The 14274-nt window shown below is 47.9% G+C and overlaps 8 protein-coding genes across 8 annotated transcripts; 3 read left to right on the forward strand and 5 right to left on the reverse strand.

The window, feature by feature from the left end:
- Positions 1-283: 283 nt before the first annotated feature.
- N7537_004811 (uncharacterized protein) lies at positions 284-2540 on the reverse strand (the record flags this gene model as incomplete). Its single annotated transcript, XM_056895868.1, has 4 exons — positions 284-1845; positions 1897-2151; positions 2215-2349; positions 2405-2540. 4 exons carry the CDS (start codon positions 2538-2540, stop codon positions 284-286), a joined length of 2088 nt encoding a protein of 695 aa, XP_056755616.1.
- Positions 2541-3431: 891 nt separating this feature from the next.
- Positions 3432-4210, reverse strand: N7537_004812 (uncharacterized protein; the record flags this gene model as incomplete). Its single annotated transcript, XM_056895869.1, has 2 exons — positions 3432-4095; positions 4149-4210. 2 exons carry the CDS (start codon positions 4208-4210, stop codon positions 3432-3434), a joined length of 726 nt encoding a protein of 241 aa, XP_056755617.1.
- Positions 4211-5551: 1341 nt separating this feature from the next.
- On the reverse strand, positions 5552-5838 carry N7537_004813 (uncharacterized protein; the record flags this gene model as incomplete). The annotated part of the gene is made up of 2 exons (XM_056895870.1): positions 5552-5663; positions 5747-5838. 2 exons carry the CDS (start codon positions 5836-5838, stop codon positions 5552-5554), a joined length of 204 nt encoding a protein of 67 aa, XP_056755618.1.
- A 1319-nt stretch (positions 5839-7157) lies between these two features.
- N7537_004814 (uncharacterized protein) lies at positions 7158-7943 on the forward strand (the record flags this gene model as incomplete). The annotated part of the gene is made up of 3 exons (XM_056895871.1): positions 7158-7444; positions 7528-7752; positions 7781-7943. The coding sequence occupies 3 exons, from the start codon at positions 7158-7160 to the stop codon at positions 7941-7943; spliced, it is 675 nt and encodes a 224-aa protein (XP_056755619.1).
- Positions 7944-8515: 572 nt separating this feature from the next.
- On the forward strand, positions 8516-9914 carry N7537_004815 (metallophosphoesterase family protein; the record flags this gene model as incomplete). Its single annotated transcript, XM_056895872.1, has 4 exons — positions 8516-8645; positions 8695-9152; positions 9221-9504; positions 9569-9914. The coding sequence occupies 4 exons, from the start codon at positions 8516-8518 to the stop codon at positions 9912-9914; spliced, it is 1218 nt and encodes a 405-aa protein (XP_056755620.1).
- A 283-nt stretch (positions 9915-10197) lies between these two features.
- Positions 10198-11486, reverse strand: N7537_004816 (tyrosinase family protein; the record flags this gene model as incomplete). The annotated part of the gene is made up of 2 exons (XM_056895873.1): positions 10198-10927; positions 10984-11486. The coding sequence occupies 2 exons, from the start codon at positions 11484-11486 to the stop codon at positions 10198-10200; spliced, it is 1233 nt and encodes a 410-aa protein (XP_056755621.1).
- Positions 11487-12041: 555 nt separating this feature from the next.
- On the forward strand, positions 12042-12542 carry N7537_004817 (uncharacterized protein; the record flags this gene model as incomplete). Its single annotated transcript, XM_056895874.1, has 2 exons — positions 12042-12139; positions 12200-12542. 2 exons carry the CDS (start codon positions 12042-12044, stop codon positions 12540-12542), a joined length of 441 nt encoding a protein of 146 aa, XP_056755622.1.
- A 312-nt stretch (positions 12543-12854) lies between these two features.
- N7537_004818 (3-oxo-5-alpha-steroid 4-dehydrogenase family protein) lies at positions 12855-13990 on the reverse strand (the record flags this gene model as incomplete). The annotated part of the gene is made up of 2 exons (XM_056895875.1): positions 12855-13823; positions 13877-13990. The coding sequence occupies 2 exons, from the start codon at positions 13988-13990 to the stop codon at positions 12855-12857; spliced, it is 1083 nt and encodes a 360-aa protein (XP_056755623.1).
- Between the last annotated feature and the right edge of the window lie 284 nt (positions 13991-14274).

Genomic DNA, 14274 nt, shown 5'->3' on the forward strand with positions numbered 1-14274 from the left:
AAGCGTTACTACCCGATACCCATTTTATAGAAAAGATGGCAGCGATAGTTGCGACGGGTGCGAATGCGTAGTACGCCTATAGAGGAATACCAAACCCCAGATCCAGGCCCGTCGGATGGCTAAGGCCCACTGGTGCTTTTAATACTGTGCACGTAGGATGATATGACTGTATGGATGCAAGCTTCAAATAAATAGAAAGGTATAAATTTAAAGCAAACAATAAGTAAAGTACATGTGGTTTAATAAGAAAACAGTGCAAGCATTAAATAGGTCGATTTAGGCGTCACTTCTGGCGCGAACCTGCAACACACTCCCCACCGCCCCACATAGCCTTGACCGCAGCGCTCCAGGTAGTTGCCGGCTGCAGAAAATTCTCCAGTGTGTAGAACAGACGGCAGTGAGCCGGCTCATAGACAAACTGAAGGGGCATGGAACTATCCTCATCAAGCTTGCTATACGCGTCGCGGAGGTTAACCTGCAACTGGCCATACTGAAGTGGGCTTTCCTCAGCCGGGGAGAGCGCCTTCAGCTGCTGGAGCTCGCTTTTCGAGAGCAATTCCTTCTCGGCGGCAATATCAAGCAAGGTGCTTGTAATTTCCACAAGAGTGGATCCGGGCAGGACTTGTGCACCTCGTGTACCACCCATCGTCTGCATAGGTCCGTGCTGCGGACGCCCACCAAAGGAGAGGGTCTTCACACCTTCGTACTTCATCATCTTGGTAAAAGTAGGACATGCAGAACTGCAGGCTCCATCTGTGATGATCAATATGTCTTCTGGGGCGAAGGGGGGAGTCGTCCATTTGGACTTAATGCCGCCGAAGCCGTGGATTGGTTTCGCCTCGCTCGAGACCAGGTCCAGGTCTAGCGAGTTGGCCGTGCTCATGTTCGTGCCGAGAACCCGGTGAGGCCCATAGAGCTCTTTAGCCGACTCAAAGGTGTGGTTCTGATCGGGGGTCTTCAAGTTGTAGAAGCCGAATTCGACCAGCGATTCAAAGGCATCATTTTCCGAATCGTGCGGGAACGAGTAGCCAACCTTTTCGATAAGCTTAAAGGCTTCATGTGCACGGAAACGCGACGACCAGTACGGGGTCTTGTTGGGGAAGAATAGTTTGAAAAGATCAAAAGCATAGTTGACGTCGCCTCCGGGGTTGGAGCTCAGGTCGATGATCATCTTCTTCTTTCCCGCATCAACAGCTCTTTGGATGAACTCAACAGCGAGACTGGAAATTACATCGGTACCGCCCTCTAGACTGCTAACACTAAAGGTAGGAACAGACAGCACAGCGGTGTCCTCCAGTCCGGGCTCTCTCAGTAGGTAGCCGGCGATCAGGTTGTTGTCATCGCGAATGGCGGCCTTGGGATAGCCAGTCGGAGCGGGCTTTGCAGTGGCCGATGGGCTCTGGGAGACAGGAGTCGAAGAAGCTGGGGCGGAGCTACTGGGCGTTGGGGTCGCTGTCGAAGGAGCCGGCTTGGCGGTTGTATCAGTTGTATAAGGCGCAGGCAGGCAGTAACTCTCGTAAAGCGCCTTACCGTTGGCAAACTTGAACTTACCGCTTCTAACAGCGGCCTTTACTTCGGACTTGGACGTGGTTCCGTTGGCGTATGTCAGGTTGTACACTGTAGGTCCGGGCCACATACCATTCGGACCGTAGGAGAATGCTCCCAGCATCTCCTCACTGTTCATAAAGCGGGAGCGGGAGCGGAACACATTGTTGTACCTGGCATCAGGGTCCTGGAATGACTGGGTCTCCGCAACTCCCTCTAGGTGAGAGACAACTTCTTTACCGTTAATTGTCACAATGGGTGAGATGGCATCGGGGTTACTCTTGAGGACTTGGGCATCGTCTGAGCAGCCATGTCAGTTCTAGTCTTTCCACATACGGTCAACAAACATACTATAAGTGTAGATTTTGGGCAGCTGGAGACCATCAGATGAGATAGAGACCAAGGACTCATGGCTCACAAACACAAATGGCATAAACGAGCATGGTACAAGGGATAGATGTCCATCCTTGGCAGAGATAAACAAGTCCGAGAGAGCAGTGTCGAACTCAAATTGGTTGCTGAATTTGTTGTCGGCAGCCTGCTGCTGCAAATAGTCCAAGCCACCCCATATATCAACCGGAGGAGACAGATACGAAGCCGGAGGATCTATGCTAGAAGAGGATGGTCAAAATAACTCTTCAACTCTTCCGATACCCATGTTATACATACTGCTCAGCACATTGGCGTTAGACTGCCACTGCATGTATTTCTTGACGTCCTTGACAAAGGCAGCTCCTCTCCTTGGATCAAATGGCATGGACTGCAGGCATTCATAGGCCAATGCACCGGAAAACGCAGGTACTTCTAGTTCTAGTCAGTGAGTCTATTGAGACTGACCCTTACAAATGGCCGCTCTTACTGCCGGTCTTAACATCATGCATATACTGCTGGGAAATCTGGGCACAAGGGGCCGGTGTAGAGCGTTGGCCGCTAGGGGCTGCGGCCACAAGGGCGCTCCCCACAGCCGCAAGAAGCAGTGAATGTTTAGCAAACATTGCAACCTTTTGGAGTTTGATCTTGGTAAATCAAAGAGTGCTTGGACTCACGGAGGGAGCGCATCTTATGTACCCGAGTACCAGTTGCTTTCATGTCAATAGCCATTCTGCCTTACGAGGCCATATAAAGTAGATTGGGGGCTAAAAGTTATACTGCCTCCTTAACGGAGATAAACAACTGATTATAAATATATAATCCCCACTATCAGCCCTGGAGTAACTATTTGATGAGAATCATCAAGCCGGTGGGCCCTCGCAACACCGCCCGTTATTCGGAACTGGGAGCCGTTTTAGCTTTCATCAATAGTAATTGCTCGTATCTTTAAATTAGAGCTTTGGGAGGCTCAATATCCTATAGAAATTGCGATCGTCGCTCCGGAAAGCGCGGTGAGGGTCTGGCGTCCCGCAGTGGATCAAATAGGTTTCTTCGGCAAACCAACCGATATTGGCCCGGTCCATTACAAATACTAGCTATTGGGGGCCGTCCTCATCACAGGTACTCCGTATACACGCCCATGCTGCTCGTACTGTTCCACAGCCCTTCCTTTGAATTCTTCTGCATTTGTTGTCGTCCTTCAACTTTGAAGGTAGTAAGACTAGCCGAACCCAGAATGAGTATCATGGACCTAACCTGTTCCCATCTTATAGTGACTTTCACACTAGCTACTTACTTCATTTAAATGCAGTTGAAGTGTCATATGAGAAACATTATATATACATGTAAATTCACATGAACAGTTTCACTGTTTTTGGTTACAAGATCCATCCTTCCTTCTCAATTGAATCGTTTGAATCTGAAAATGTCCTGAAAGGCATGATTGGTGGTTGGATTATGTTGTACATACAGACAGTGGGGGCACGGTGCAGAGAGATAAACATGAATGTAATATATCACCTTTTGATGTTGTCAGGTAACTCGGCAATTAAGGTCTTTGAGTCAACTTCATGGGGTACATTGTGAGCGCTATCTCCAGGGATCTCCGCAATCTTCTGACATGGGTCATTTGCCTCGACCTCCGCATGTAATTTCCGATCGTTTTGACTAGACTGGTCTTCTGGGACAGACTGATACCCATTTTGTCCTAGTTCGTTCGACTGGTCTTGCTGGCGAGTTTTCTTCTTTTTTCTCAAAAATAGAATGACACAGGCTCCAATAAAAGCACAGCCTGCAACGGCCCCAACAACACCACCTGCAATTGTGCCTGAAGGCCTCGATGAATGGGATTTGCCAGAATTGCCAGCGTGTGTATGTGCAGTCGTGGTCGTCGCTTGAGCTGAGGTCGACACGTCGAATGAAGAGGAGTAGGTGTTCATCATCTCATCACCTATTTTTGTAACATATTGAGTCACCTTAGTAACTGATCCATTCACTGGCGTTCCGAATGTTGCCGTAGTGTATACGCCATATATAAATGGAGTGCTGTAACAGTGGTAGTCCGTGAAGTCTTCTCCTCCCCATGTATACGTCCCACACTCTGCTGCTGTAGATTCTGTGCAAAAGAGGCGGAAGGCTGTGTTGCCGGAAGTTAACGACGGAGTGGCAGAAACTTTTGCACTATTGTAACAAGCGCTCGTAAACCCGCAGTCATTGTCCGAACAACAACCTACGAGGCCGGGAAAAGCGGTATTTGACACATGATAAACACAACTGTAATCACTGCTGCAGTCATATTTGGCCAGTTTATCTGAGAAACGTGCCGAATTAGCTTACTGATTCCTAGGTAGAAGTCAAGTGGTCTTCAAAGGGTACTAACTAGGACCTATACTGTCGGTAAAAAATCCACATAACGAAGCATCGGTTAAGACTCTGGTCACAATCTCCAGGTCATCACGGCGATGAAACTGCAATCCCTCAGTGGGCTTCGGTGGCTCGGATGTCACATGTTGTATTTCTGTGGGTAGAGGGGTCGCAAAATCGATTGCATGTGCTGATCGAAGTATCAAGAATGCAAATAACGTGGTTGACCACAGTGTCATATTTTGTTTTTGTCAAATCCAAGAGACTATTTAGTTTCGAAAGGAGAAGATTGGGGCTTCCGTGTCTATATAAAAGGGGGAAACCCCCAAATAAAACTGCCCCTGAATAGCCATTATCTAGTTTGGACTGTGTGGATAACGTATAGGGTAAGCAAGCCGCGCAGAGCATTAATCTGACTCAGGAAAAGGCATTGATCCACCACTCGCTGTATGTATTGGGGGCCAAAAGGCGGAGTAGTAGTCCTATAACTAAGTCAAGCCAGTGAGGAAAGTTGTCCGAGTCTCACTAGTTAAGCAAGAACTTGCACCTTCGGGTACTCCGTACTCTGTAGAGGATTCCGACAAAATTCCATGAAAAGCCCAGGAGAGCCGCATAATATCCCTTAATCAAATGAGAAGCCTTTAAGATTAGGTCAGAAGAGCCTGTAATAATGGATGTGGAGGGTACTAATCCAGCCTCTTCCACACTAAACCTATCACCAACGGCACTTCAATATCACGCTTTGCTCCCTTATATCTAGACTGGAAGAATGCCCTAAAGTGGGGACATTTTAGTGCCGAGGCATTAGTGGGTACCCCTTTGGCAAAGTGGATACTACTAAAAGCTAATTGTGCACATACCAACATGGCCACTGACCACTGATACCGGTCATATCATCAGTTGGAGTTGAATGGCTAGCATGGTCTCCCCGATTCAACGGCTATATGCCAAGGGAGCACTTTCGCTTTCACGTCTTATGGGGAGTAGCAATCGATTATATTTTGTCCTATATCGTTTGAATTTCCAGACCAATATATAATTGGCGCTTTCAACATTGGCTCTATTCCTATATAAGTTATAGGGCGAGTAATCGAAAGGGTGTCATTGTTGTACCTTCCTTTATTGCTGGGGGCATCGGAATCTGGCGAGAATATAACTTTTTTCATGGTCCCTGTCATCGCATCTGACTGACGAAACTCGTTCCGAAGAGTTCTGCTGCGTCAGTCTTTAGCCATTTAGTTAGCCTTGCCTTAGGGGAAGTCTGTGTCGAGTCTTACGTATTATAATCCATAGTCTCTCTGGGGATTCTCCACGGGACATGCAAATGCCATTTGGCGACAGCCATCAATTCGGTGAACATCTTTAAGAATGGACTTCCAATTGGTCTGTTTGGATATTGAATTGCTGGAATAGTCAAGATCAAGCTATTCTATGAAAGCTCCTCTCGCTGCTTGTTCTTGTTCCACACTTCTGGTTAATCTCGCTGTCCTCGGTGTTGCCCTGTGCTTGGGTCGATCTTTGGTTGGTCAGATTCTCAGACTGACTTCGCGTTACTGTCATTTTGAGGGTTGGTGCATTTAATGAGAAAGAAACAGACGCCCGGATTGCTTTTGTCTCCCCCTGCTGATGACTAACTCCCCATAACCACCAAACTTTAGAAGGACACGTCTAGGCGAGGATATCTGTACGTCTTCATATATCATTGTGGGCATTCCCTTATAGATGACCTAAATACATCTCCGGGCCGGGTACCGACATCCCACCCGGGGAACTGGCCAGGTAGCCTTGAAACCCTAGAAAATTCAGGTTCAGGCCTGCACCTAAATCCTTCTGGATAACGCAGCAGCTTCTCTTTCTTTCTCCGGTAGCCAAATAGTCTCGCAGGGCGCCATTCAATTTCAGCAAGACGCTATTGACGCAGCTTCGAACGCTTTTTCTCTGAGGTCACTTTAATAAGGATGGTGACTTGCCCTACCCTTGACCTTGGGTGAAATGGGACGAAAACTGTAGGGTCTATTCATTGTGTGAGCGATCATCTCTTGAGCACCGCCTTTTTACCACCGCTTTTTTAGTTCACACAGGTGCCTAGTGGAAGAACAATTTGTTGTTGAGCCAATAATGAACTCATCTGATAAGGTAATTAAAAAATTAAAAAAAGGGGGTTGACTTTGCTTGGCATCTCGATTTCTCAGCATATTTACACTATTTAGGGCAGCCCTTAGCCTATCGGTGGGCTCGGGTTGGGCTTTGGGCTTTGGGCTTTGTGGGCTCTGCGGAGGCCTACTTACGATAGGTAGATAACTAATTATAACTAGTTAACTAGTCTAAACGTAGTTATATTAGGAGGTACGCTCGGCTTTTTGATTGACTTCCGTATAGCTTTCTAGTATAGTTAGATGGGAAGAGCTATTAATTCTTTACAGGTTGAGAAAAGAAAGTTAATGTTAGAAAAAGAAAAAGAAAGAAATCGAATGTTACCCTACTTTATATCGTGTCTACAATCCATCTCGTACCAAGTTGTATGAGTCCCGCAGGGCTTCAAGGGCTAATATTACTGCTATAATAAACGATCTTTCGACCGCCTAGGGCATCCACAGACGTTCCGTATAGGCTTTCTACCACAACAAACTAGAATTAAACGCTAGCTAGAGTTAGCTGAGGTTGAAGTAAATCAATCAAGCAATTCACATTTAGTAGATATGCACGCAGAAATACAATAAAAACATATCAGATGGATACGGTGCATGTAACACTAAAGTCTCAACACGAAAGAAAGAATATAAAGTGCAGGATAAGTAGTCTCGTTAATCCAAGTATGCTTTGATACCAGCATCAGCTTGCAAGCTGATTGCCAGAAGAACCGGCCCCAGATCGCGGATATGCATACACTTGACAAGTCGCAACTCAAGGGATTGAAGACTGACTTCCAGCGCATGACCATTGACAGAAAAGATCCGGACCGCAAGCCTTCCTTCTTCGCGTCATACTCCAGCCTCCCGGAGCCCGATTATAGCATTATTAGTCAAGTCCGCTCAAGTCTAGAACGCGAGGACACCTGTTTTACGCGCCCTGCTAACCGTGCACGCCAGGTTGCAGGCTGCTGGTCGTATTATATTCCCTACGAGGCGAATTGTAACCCAGGAGAGGTCTTGTGGCCTTCGAAAGAGTGAGACATTGCTACCCTGAGCTTTCTGGCTAATCCAATGGCGTATAGTCGCTAATAACATCAGCTATTATTGGTAAGTACAGACCTTACAAGGATATGTATCAGAATGAACAGCCTGAATTTGGAACGTTTAAGATGACAGATATTCCTGGAAAAGGTTTCCCACGCGCCAAGGCTGAGATTTATACCAATTTGAACACAAATTATGGGGAAATTCTTTGTGGTGAGCTCTTGACTATTCTCCGCCTGATGCTGGGCCAGCTGAGCAAGGCACGCCTCCTTCAGCATATGAAAGCACCGATAATTCTGTATCCTTCGTTCCCATTTCTTACCAAGTTCGTTTATGGGCAAACGTGCCCGCACTTTTGAGTCCTATTTTGATGGTCAAGCCCTCGTCCTACGTACTACTAAACTCTACAATTTCCCCGAGGAAACATCTATCGTATTCAATATTCTTACAGAGTGCTATCTCAGCTCTCCGGCAGGGAATGCATTCTAGGTCGGGATTATCATGGTTCTTTCTTTGGTTCTTTTTTTTGGCTAGCGAAGGTGGTGGAATATTTGATGACATAGGTATTGAACTTCGTCTGTATTCTTTTGGCGCCACTGGTTTTTCATGTTACATGTATATATTTTACCATCTTGTCCAGGCTTACTATAACCTCACCCATGGAATATGTGCTGTGTTACCTAAGGCATAAATTTTGGTCAAGCTGAATTCATGTGTTACAGTATATGTTGTAAGTTGAAGACCAGTAGACTCAATGTATAACCAGGAAATAGTTATAATTTATAGTCAGAGAAAGCATGAGTATCATCACGGTAGGATTACCATTGAAACACTTTTAGGAACCTAAATTTGAAACACAATGTGATTTTGAGCAAAAAGGGCTAGATGCTCTTTTAGGACCCTGTCAATTGTAAAACGTCGACCTAATATAAAATGTCTTGGCACGAAGTCCCTGACGTGATCGACTGTGAGACACGCACGTGAATTTCTCGAAACCTTACAAAAGCCTATCTCCCCACAACTGCCGAGCTTAATAACCCTTGATTCAACATTTCTCCAATATGGTACCCCGACCGGACCTCGGAGAATCTGACCAAACCGTACTCAGAGCACCCACGGATCGAACCCTGCGGTTCAGAGAAGATGGGACATTTCACATTGGGGTCTTTGAGGATTTGCACTTCGCGGAGGGTATGTCGTAACGGCCTACAAGGAAGGGGCTCTTGTTAATCCCTTACAGACGAAGAAAAAGACAAGAAGTCTAAAAAAGTGATGTCAAACATCCTCTCGGAGGAGGACATCGACTTCATAGTCATAAACGGCGACCTAGTATCCGGCGAAAGAACCCAAAAAGCCGATTCAAGCAAATATATCGACTCGGTCGTTTCTCCGCTCGTAAATGAGGGGTACAGCTGGGCATCGACCTACGGCAACCACGACAGCGAGGTTAATCTCAATCCGAAAGATGACATGTTGAAGGCGGAGCAAAAGTACCCCAACAGCCTGACGCAGAGTAGGGTCTCCGGCGACAAGGCCGGAATAACGAATTATTACCTGCCAGTGTTTTCACATGGACAGGCAAATACCAGCACGCCGGCGCTGCTGCTGTGGTTCTTCGATTCGAAAGGTGGACATTATTATAAAAAACAAGGAGAAGGCGGGCCTGCTGTTAAGAGGCCCAGTTGGATTCATGAATCGGTAGGAAATCCCCAATCATGCTACTTTTTTTTTATTTTTCTATGAAACACTAACTGGGTGTATTCAAGGTCGTTGACTGGTTCACTAAAACCGATTCCAAACTGAAAAAGCAGTATGGAAAGGTCATCCCTTCGCTAGCATTCTACCACATCCCCGCTCACGCAATGCTCGAACACCAACAAACAAGAGGTATAAATCCGCGCCTGACTCCCGGAGTGAATCGCGAACGCGTTAATCCGCAAGGGACCAGCGGGTGGAGCTATGATGGCCAGGACGTCAAGTTCATGGACGCGCTCCTGCACACTGAGGGCTTAATTGCAGGATTTAGCGGCCACGATCACCAAAATGACTGGTATGCGTCGCTAGCAGACAATAATCGTCACTTGGATGACTCCAACGCTAACCAAACATCACAGGTGCTTTAAATGGGATGGTTCTCTCGTTGACCACGATCTAACCGGGAATGGTATTAATATGTGCTACGGTCGGCATACGGGGTATGGCGGCTACGGCGATCTACTCCGCGGTGGGCGGCAGATCTTACTCCACGAAGGAAATCTTGCAGGCGACACTGAGACATGGATTCGATTGGAAGATGGATCGGCCCAAGCTCGTGTCACGTTAAACACAACTTACGGCCAGGATCCTTACCTTGCTGTTACTAATGGTGCTGGAAAGCCCGATTCCCATATGCAGGGCTCTTTGCTTTCTTTATCTTGGTTGTGGGTTCCGATTATGATGTTCTCGCGGTGGAGGGTATAAGAAAGTATTTTGAGGAGAGGTCTTGGATTGCTATATTATCTTTAATAAGGTTTTATCCACGATCAGGTTGCGATATTCTAGAGGAGGATAGAGATGTAAGTTTCTTGCCTTTCCGAACATTTTAATAGTCACTTCTCGAGGTCTAAATCATGGATTATGTATCATTCTATCCTGTATATACAGATATGACTCTTCCCACTCCGTCTATTCTTGTCATCTTGCATGCATCCAATCCATATTCCAGGGGTCTAGGTATAAACAGCCAATGACTGACCATCACCGGTTACAGGTAGATGTAGCAGAAAGGACCAGAAACGGTACTCATGAGGTCCCGCATAGCAATAGTCTCGCCACCGGCATAACCAATATCAATAAGCGTGTCAAGAGTAGTGTTAGGAGAAGGGGGGCCATTCAAGAAAGTACCAGTGCCAGAAATAGCATTCAGACGCTTGTGGGGGTTCAAGTTCTGCCAGATCCACCAAGTGCGATCAATCATCCCATGGTGGAGCCAGAAAGCAGGGTCGCCAGGGCTAACAAATACATCACGAGAAGGATCACCACCCATAGAGTAGTGACCACCACCGTGGACACCGATACTGCCGCTTCCGGGAACACCCTGCATGTTCATCTGGAAGTCGTAGACGTTGTCGTGGCGCAGGATCAGGTCCACAATCGCGGTGAAGTTAGCGTAGTCCTGGACAATCTTGGAGCTCAGATCGCGCTTCAGACAGCGGGGGTTGTAAGCGAGTGGGTTGGCGCTGCTTCCGGTTTCACCTCCGGGAAGCATCAGCGCGACCGGGCCCATGTTGACAGAGTAGTTCTTGAAAGGACCGCTGGTGACGCAGCCGCCTCCGTTGCCGGTGGGCAGGTGAATCACCGGGTAGTTGGCCAGGCTCAGCTCAATGTCACCGACGGATTCGGTGTAGGCTCCATTACCGGACATCGAAGTGTCGCTGCCGTCGAAGACTTGGGATTTTTCCAGGTTGGCGGCGTCAGCGCCCCAGTTCCAGTAACTGGAGGTAAGTTAGAGCTTGGGTGTTTTCGTTATGCGAAGGACCGTCAGACTTACGGGTAGTCGCCGGTGTAGCCACACTCGTTGCGCATGGCTTCTTCGAAGTTCCAGATGTAGTACCGGTGCCACGCCAGGAAAGTTCCAGTGTAGTGGATCCTCATGGTCTGGTTGATGTGAGTAGCGACGAAGTCATCGTAACGGGACCGCGCACCAGGGGCCTTATCGGATGGAGTGAGCGAGGGCAACTCCTGGAGGCAAAGGATGGACTTGATGTAGGACTTCTTCTGGTTGCTAGAGAAAGCCCTCCAATCGCGACGAATACGCAGACTAGACAACGAACAGCCACCATGCTTCTCAATGTCCGAGTCGCCCGAGACATTCTCAAGGGAGGCGTTGTATGCCAATCCAGCCAGGGTTTCAAGCTGGAACTCAGCGACTGGCAGGGAAGTGGAAGCAGCGGTGGGAGTGGCAGCGCTCACAACGGCACTCTTCGCAGCAGCGGGCATAGCCCACGCCTGTGTGAACAAAGCTCCCAGAGTAAGAATGGAAACGGCAACCATGGTGGCAAGTTGAATATTTGAGCCTCTGAAGGACCAGTTTCACACCAAGAGTTTAGGAGAAGTTGTGATCGAGCTGAAGGGATCCGGGCATGGTCGTCCATTTAAAGGCTAGGTGCATATGCTAATCATCCCTATCTCGGAGTTCCGAGTCGAACTAGGGCATAGTCATGCCGCTATCACCTTTTTCCTGCATCAGTCCCCATAATCCCCCCCACTCTGCTGGGACCTTTTAGGGCATCAGGCCATGTCCCGCTTTCTCCACCGCCGGGAGATGCCGGCCGCACATTTCCCATTTGGGAAATTCAATCAGTTCTAACCTTGGAAAGGGTCCTCTTCTCTCTAAAATCCCTGGATCACCTCACGGATCGGCCCTTAATAGGAGATCATCCAGGATACACCCGGATATATGGGGAAAAAAATCAAATACGTAAAACTCCACTAAACTGTAGAGAGTAATCCACCAGCTATGGAGTCTTTCTCTGCATCCAAGGCTCATCTCCCTCCATGTGCTTTTCGTACTGATGTTGTGAAGTCTGCTTATTGGCCATGTTTCCAATGACCAACTATTATCCCGGATGCCGGGTCTACGTGTGTTCTGGAACATCCTTTACTGACTTCCTCTGGGACTATACAGACATCACAATCTGGACCGGGTAAGTTGTTTTCTACAAACTCTAAAACCACCCTCAAATTCCCGTACTAGTCAATACCAGCACCGAATACAACATAGGTATCATCGTTCGCAGCCTCCCAGCCCTCAAAACACTCTTCAAAGGATTTCTCGGCACATACGGCTCACAGTCAAAGACAACCCGCGAGTACCCCGGCAGCAAGATATATAAAATGCACTCAATATCCCGATCAAGGGGGCAACCACTACAATCCCGAGGATATAAAAGCGGCAATGTTAGTGTCGTTGAGTACGACGCTGACCCGAAGACTCAACACTCACAGATCGCTTCTACGACACGTTCGGTGACGTATCCTGGAAGTCGAGGGAGCAATTCTAGCGAGGAGCGGATATTGCCTATTCAGGGTGAGGGCTATTCAGGGTGAGGGTATCGTTCGCACAACTGAGGCGATAGTTTCGCATGAGCAGGGTCCTCCAGAGATACCGACCAGTTCACCAGCTCCGGGGGCGGGAAGACATGTAGCCTGTGAGGTTCCAGTTGATATCCGTGATGAGGTTTACGATATGGAGCAATTGCCAATTCCGATGGCTAGTATTCAAAAACTATGTCTTTAGTAATTCAGGTTCAGCCACACAGAAAAATAGTTCGTATCTGGATATCAAGGCCGGAAAGCCAGTCACAAAAATAAAAAATAAGAGAAAAAGTAGAAAGGCGACTTAGAGGAGCTTCGTTGATTTCACATCCACGTACACCCAGGGACAGCAGCGCCCCTCCCAGCAACAGCCTTCTCCCCAAACTTCTCAACGTACCACTTCCGTCCCCAGCGCGCATGGGGCAACATATTCGTGACCGCATTGACAACAAAGACCACAGCAGGCAAAGGTAGCGGCACAGCGAGCTTACCAGCCGCCCACGCCGCAGGCACCAACCAAGGCGCAAGACGCAGCGGAGGAGCGATCCCCGCCGAAGATGTTGAAACGGAGATAGGTAGGGCGGAGAGTGGGGCAACTGCCGTACCAGCAAGAGCAAAACCAATCCACTCGAGCCATTCAAAGACGTAATGCGGATACAAGATGTATCCGAAGACACCACGGGAAGGTGGGATGACGTAGACTTTGTGGAACTTGTTTCCGCTGCCTTGTCCCGCTAGAGTTTCGTCGTCTGTCTTTTTAGTAGCGCGCTTTTCGGCTTCTTCACGCCGGAGTCGGAATAGTGCTGTCTCTGAGTAGATGTTGCCGGCCATTCCCACGGCGAATAAGATTACGCCCACGATGGGGAGGAGATCTGGCATCGTAAAACAGGAAGATATAAATCCGTTGCTGGCTGTGTGGAAACTTGGGATAGTCGGCACAGTATATCCACGCAACCAGCCGGCCAGACAAGCCGAGTTGAACCAATTGAAGAGCATGGCGGAGGACATGATGGCGACGTGGATTGGGGACATGCTGGGGGCGGAGAAGAAAGGGGAGATGATAGCGCGGTTGACATAGTGGGTGCAGTACAGAGTTACAATAAGGATGTTGGACATTGGGAGATCAGTGAGTGAGGGTGCATATGGTGATGGGGTGACCATGCAATATATCAAGTTGATAGGGCCGACAATTTCCATGGCGGACCACGCGATACGTCCTGGGATGTTGAAAATGGACTGCGAGGAGGTTTTTCCTGCTGGATGCCAGGATAGAATCCATTGAACTATCGTGATCTAAATGCTCCGAGTTAGTATTGTGATATCATATAGGGCTTCAGGGTCTTGACCAGGGGGAAGTATTGGAAGCAGCATAGAATTGGTGTATAGACAGCCGGGGTTGGAGGGAAGAGCTGCCCAGTAGAGGGTAGAACTTCCCAACAAGTGGAAATAGTTGCACCCATGTTGAACAATTGAGAGTTGAAGAGAAAATAATTGAAGATCACGGAGGATAAACAAGAAGCTTAAAAGCCGGTGATGTCGAAGGCGGTGGGTCCCGGGTAAGGCCTTACAACTTCACCTATTGTTCTTCTTCTTCCTCTTCTTCTTCTTCTTCTTCTTCTCCTCCTTCTTCTATTACTTTTTTTTTTTTTTGCCTTCTATGTCTTTTTAAAGAACAAACAATGTCGGCCGTACTAATCAAGGGGACAATTTCTGGCAAGATCGTGCGTGAATTGTCAAATTCAAG

Source organism: Penicillium hordei (genome assembly GCF_028827395.1).
Source record: "Penicillium hordei strain IBT 12815 chromosome Unknown utg000002l_segment0_segment0, whole genome shotgun sequence".
NCBI classification, from domain to species: domain Eukaryota; kingdom Fungi; phylum Ascomycota; class Eurotiomycetes; order Eurotiales; family Aspergillaceae; genus Penicillium; species Penicillium hordei.